This window comes from Fragaria vesca, linkage group LG5, assembly GCF_000184155.1.
Source record: "Fragaria vesca subsp. vesca linkage group LG5, FraVesHawaii_1.0, whole genome shotgun sequence".
Lineage (NCBI taxonomy): Eukaryota > Viridiplantae > Streptophyta > Magnoliopsida > Rosales > Rosaceae > Fragaria > Fragaria vesca.
The window spans coordinates 20532424-20538254 of NC_020495.1; the positions used below are offsets into that span (position 1 = coordinate 20532424).

The following is a 5831-nucleotide window of genomic DNA, read 5'->3' on the forward strand; positions in this document are numbered from 1 at the left end:
TCAACATTAGATCAAACATCAATATTTCGCATAATTAGTTTACCTAAACGAATAGCACTATTCTTCAAGGACTAATTAGATTATCGATAAGTGAAACCTATATAAGCAAACTTTTTATATAGATTCGATCAGAACACAGTTGTAAAAGTATCTCTTATTAAATCTTAAGTTCTTATTTTCTGTGTTGGAAACACTTAGGACTATTTTTTTTGTTTCAATTTTATTAACGGTATTAGAATATATGCATGATAATACAACGTGAATGACTGAATCAAAATATTACATTTTAGTTACTCGGTTCACTTACATTTTATTACTTTGAAGAATTTTCTATACTAATGGACAAAAAGATGATGGTACGTTACTGATTAGACAAAAATATAAAAGAGATGGCCGAACAACTAAACAACCTACCATGTTTACACGTGGCAACTTTAGTCACACCAGACACTTGATCTCTAAGGCATCTGTGATCGGTAGTTGGCTATTGTATGAATGTCAAAATCAGCACTTAATAAATTTTATTATCCCATTGCAATCCCCCACACCAATAAACAATCACAATTAACAAGCCAAATTAGCCATATAAAAAGAAAAGAAAAATTAAAAACATAAAAGATACCCAACCTCCCTCAGTTCCTCTAACCCACTCCATATTAAGGATCAATAAAATCACAATTGTAATCTATTTATTTTTAATTTTTGAGATAGTGATCTATTATCAATGTAAGTTGTAACTACCTCTCTCTCTCTCTCATTTTTTCTATATTAATCCATCCAATCCTCACCCCCGTAGTGGCCGTTTCGATAATAACCCCGCCAACCGGGGGCATTCTCGGATATTACTGTATATTTTTCAAAGCTTCTCAGCAGCCAATGACCATTAAATTTCATTTCTCCTTCCTTCAATTTCTTCGACCTGTCCATTTCTCGTAACCTTTCCCCTGCATTGAATCCAATTGAATCCCCCAGCTCTTGCCTCTTGGTTTCTTCTCCCCTCTATTTCTCCCTATATATATATACACACACACGTACATGCATATATATATTTTCTCACTTGCAGAGAAAGCAAAATAGGAGAGCAACATCAAAACCAGAAAAAAAAAAAAACCCGAAAAACAAAAACACCGAAACAGTGGCCGGAAAATAAGTTTACTACAAAAAGAGAGAGAGACATGGACGGGAAGTTATGGCTGGTTTCTCTCCTTGTTCTGACTACTACTCTTTGGACATTAGCCAACGCAGTCCCTTACGCAGAGCCATTCAATCTCACCACCATCCCCTTCGACGAAGGATACAGCCCTCTCTTCGGCGACGGCAACCTCGTCCGCTCCCCCGACGGTAAAGGAGTCCGCCTCCTCCTCGACCAATATACAGGTGACTATACATGCATCATCATATCAAGATTCTCAAAATGATATATCATCTCCATCATATATAATTATTACTCCTTTTGTTTTCTCTTCTGATTGAAATTCCTAACGTTGCAATTTCTTTCTGTTCTCTTGAATTTGCAACTGTCTGAAATGATATATACAAGGAAACTTCCCTTTTATGTTTTTTTTTTTTACTCTGATTAATGTTCTACATGTTTTTCAGGTTATTTTTCCTATTGAATTAGTAATTGATTTTCCGTGTGCTTTGATTTGGTTAATTGATTACAGGGTCTGGCTTCATTTCCTCCTCTCTTTACGACCATGGCTTCTTCAGCGCCAAGATTAAGCTGCCGTCGGATAACACCGCCGGTATTTGCGTTGCTTTCTATGTAAGCTTTCCCATTCATTTTCTCTTTATACAACTATTTTTTTTTTTTTAATAAATTTTGATATTTTATGGTTGTGGTGGCTAATTTCTCTTTTTCTTTTTGTGTGATGATGAAATGTTTGGTAAAACAGACATCCAACGCTGACGTGTTTGAGAAGAGCCACGATGAGTTGGACATAGAATTCTTGGGTAACACGGCTGGAAAGCCATGGAGGTTTCAGACCAACTTGTACGGCAACGGCAGCACCAGCCGCGGCCGCGAGGAGCGCTACCGCCTCTGGTTCGACCCGTCTAAAGACTTTCACCGTTACAGCATCCTCTGGACCCCTAAAAACATCATGTAAGTTGCTCTAATTGATCTTCTTTTTTCCTTTTTTTTTTCTTTCTTTTAATTTACATCTGTCTTGGTTTTGATTGTTTCTTCTGTTATGGGAAAGTTCTAGTTGTATGGATGGTTCTCGTTAACGTGGTATGCTTTGTAGACCTTTGTGCACGCTATCGTTGACCTCATGACTGGATGGATAGTTTGGGGTTGCGTACGGGATTGTTTCTACAACCTCTGGTTGACAAACATGCCTTGCTATTTTGTTGAACCTCACAACTTGGTCGACTAGAATAAAATCACATCCATCCATGGACCATGGTTCATATCTCAACCATAAACTAACTTTAGGCATGCTGTGAAGAGGACGTTTCTAAAAATTGTTATTGAGAATATAATTTGATAACCTGAATTTTGGCTAATTGTCTTATTAATTATTCGTAAAAATCAAATGGTATCATATAAATAGAAATTTTCATTATCTGTAGTGCTGTATGCAAAACAAACGGCTTGTCACATCTCTAGACTTGTTCTTATGGGACAAATGCCAAAAAACCTAAATTCCATTCCTATTAGTAATTTTTATATTAAAAGGTCCAATATTGACCATGGTTGGACAGTTTTTTGTTGTTTTATTGAAACGGTAGTAGAGTGGAATGATTCTTATGTTGATTTGACCATGAACTTAAATTTTTAGACATCAATCCAACTTATATATCTTAATATATAAACAACAATATATTTAGCTAGCACTGGTAGAACATCGTTCGACTTGATTCATTGCCCTAATAGTTTTGCATCCAATTGATTCATTTGCAGATTTTACGTGGATGAAGTACCAATAAGAGAGGTGGTGCGAAAGGAAGCAATGGGCGGTGACTACCCAGCAAAGCCGATGTCTTTGTATGCAACGATATGGGATGCCAGCAACTGGGCCACCAACGGCGGCAAGGAGAAAACGAACTACAAATATGCCCCCTTTGTCGCAGAATTCAAAGACCTAGTGCTAGACGGCTGCCCTTCCGACCCTATTGAGCAATTTCCGTTCGCCGAGGCCTGCGCCGAGAAGCTTGCCTACCTCAACGCTCAAGAATACTCCACCATTTCACGAGCACGGCAGGCGGCCATGCGCCGGTTTCGTCAGCGTTACATGTACTACTCGTATTGTTACGATTCGTTGAGGTACCCTGTAACAATGCCGGAGTGCGAGATCAGTCAGGCAGAGAAGGCACGGTTCAAGAATACCGGTAGGTTGAAGTTTGGAGGCAGTCACAAAAAGCAGCCTAAGAGGCGGAGCCGGAATAGGGGTGCGGCTTCCGACAACAAAGTAGATATATGATGATCGTATCATCATCATCATCATCTGTTTGAATTATTTGTAAATTGAAATGTAGTGATGAATATTAATCATAATTTTGTTCTCCTCCCCAAACCTCTCTTGATTATTGGAAGATGAACCCTTTATTTTAAAAGATATTAGACTGGTATACATAAATAAAAAGTCACAAAGCGAGATATATATGGTGGTTTTTAAAATAAAGTCATGATTTTAATGTAGAGGAAATTTTATAAATAGTATTCGAACTAAAAGTCATTCATTATTTTAATGTCCCAAATTTAAAAACTATTAGATCGGTACCTCAACATTTAATCACAATACAATTAACATACCCTTCATTAATAACAGTATCAAATCTATCATTTTGCAAACTATCTCAAGGACAATCTCGTCGTTTCGTTTTCTCTTTCTTTTTTTTGGATGTGCCTGTATGATTTTTTTTTCGGCTCCATTTGTGTTAAAAACCCAAAAACTCTCTGGCTCAATCCGTGTAAAATCCCATAAAGTAATTTTAACTATCCATGCAATACAATAAACTCATATCTCTCACCATCCATGTTTCATACAAAAATCTAACAAGAAAATTAGTAATTTAAAGTTTTAAACCAAAGCAAAAACTCATAGATGTGTGAGACTGAAGTTTGTTTGAGGTACAAAGGAGAGAAGAGAGGAATGGAAGGAGAGAGAGCAGTTGCCTGCTCCAAAGACGAAGAAACCTAATACATCTAAAACAACAAGAGACAAAAATATCCCAAAGAAGATGAAGGCTTAACACCGTTAAAGATGGTAGGTATTGATAGTAGGTCGAATTTTAATGTTGAGGTACTAATCTAATAGTTTTTGAAGTTGATACACGAATGTGATGAATGACTTGTAATTGGGGTATTATTTGTAAAAATTCCTCTTTAATGTATTTGGTAAGGGGTAAATGGTTTTTTACCACACACATTATTTGCTCATTGTGGAAGATTACATATAATAACAAGCATTTAGGGCATGAACATTGTTATTATGATTTATAAGACACTACTTTTCTTCTTGTGAGCCTTCAATTTGGCTCATCAGCAGTCTTAAAAAAACCCTACGTAAGCAATGATAATCAATGACTTGAAACCTATACGTACCGCGGCCGGTACAGTTACCTACGTAAGAATTACTTTGTCAATAGTGAATGCATGGCCTGGATAGCGTACCATTAATTTCACCTACAATAGTCACGTTAATAATTAATTAACATCTTATTGCCCATTAACATATTTTTTTTTTTTGACAAGCGCCAATTAACATCTTGATGACATGATATATACCTAATTTGTTGGTGGTAACAGTGACAGTTAAAAGAAGTGGCCCGAAACCTGTGGGAGTGGAAATGTACGTGACTTGCTGAATGATATACACTTTGCACCAAATGCAGATATGATCAATTTTTACTTTTGCGGAATGAACATGAAAATGGGAAGATTAGAAAAATAATGGGGTAATGCCGCAATGACCCTGCCTGGTTATATTTAGCAGTGATGATAAAGATGCTCGCCCATATGTCCCTGAAATTCAAGTAGCTGTTTTAGTGCATGGGGTTAATTTGCAAATAATGGGTTAATTTTTATATTTCACCGATAAAAAAAAAAACGAAGTCTATATTTCAATGGCATATAAAATTGTTGATCAGTTGTTCGAACGAACACTAGTTAGAACGTCAGCCTTTGAGCTACGAGAAAACATGATACCCCATTCACTAATATATCGAAGCTTAGTTATAAAAAAGCTTACATATATATTAATTAAGCACAATCATCTCACAAAAAAGATGAATAAGATTAAAGGACCTTTTGCCAATGCACTCAGTTATGGTTTTTTAGGTGAAAATATCTTGTCAAAAGTATGATGAAGTTTAAGTGAAAGTGTAGCATGTAAAACAGTCGTATCTCCGAAGATAAAACCTAAGACATGTATGTATGGCTCCCCAGTGTAAAAGTTGAAGCAAGGTTAATTTTGAAGTAAGAAATATCTCAAATATTAATGTCATTGATTATTAATCCCGTCTTTAGTAATCATTTCTTGTTCTTGGTTCCTACTTAAGTTAGACAATTAACCGAAATCTCTATAAGTGGCCAAGGACTGAAAAATGAAAACAAACATGCAAACTAATGGCACCAAAACATAAACCATATATGCAGGAACCAAAATAAAAAGCCGACTAATTACCAAATGGTCTGTTGTCACGTCTATTGGACAATCAATACTTGAATTCGATGTAGTTGCAAAGTGAACGTCTCAATGATATCGTATATATAGAAAATTAAGCCAAAATATTATTTGATTATTATTGGCATCCACCGGCCATCAAACCGAAAGTGGCATTCTTAGCTTAATATATAGCTTTTCTCAACTATGAAATATCATAAG

At 36.0% G+C, this 5831-nt stretch overlaps 1 protein-coding gene across 1 annotated transcript; it reads left to right on the forward strand.

Moving 5' to 3' along the window:
- Window positions 1–967: 967 nt before the first annotated feature.
- On the forward strand, window positions 968–3686 carry LOC101293098 (probable xyloglucan endotransglucosylase/hydrolase protein 30-like). The gene is made up of 4 exons (XM_004300144.1): window positions 968–1377; window positions 1665–1765; window positions 1896–2104; window positions 2906–3686. Exons 1-4 carry the CDS (start codon window positions 1176–1178, stop codon window positions 3423–3425), a joined length of 1032 nt encoding a protein of 343 aa, XP_004300192.1. The 5' UTR covers window positions 968–1175; the 3' UTR covers window positions 3426–3686.
- The last annotated feature ends 2145 nt before the right edge of the window (window positions 3687–5831 follow it).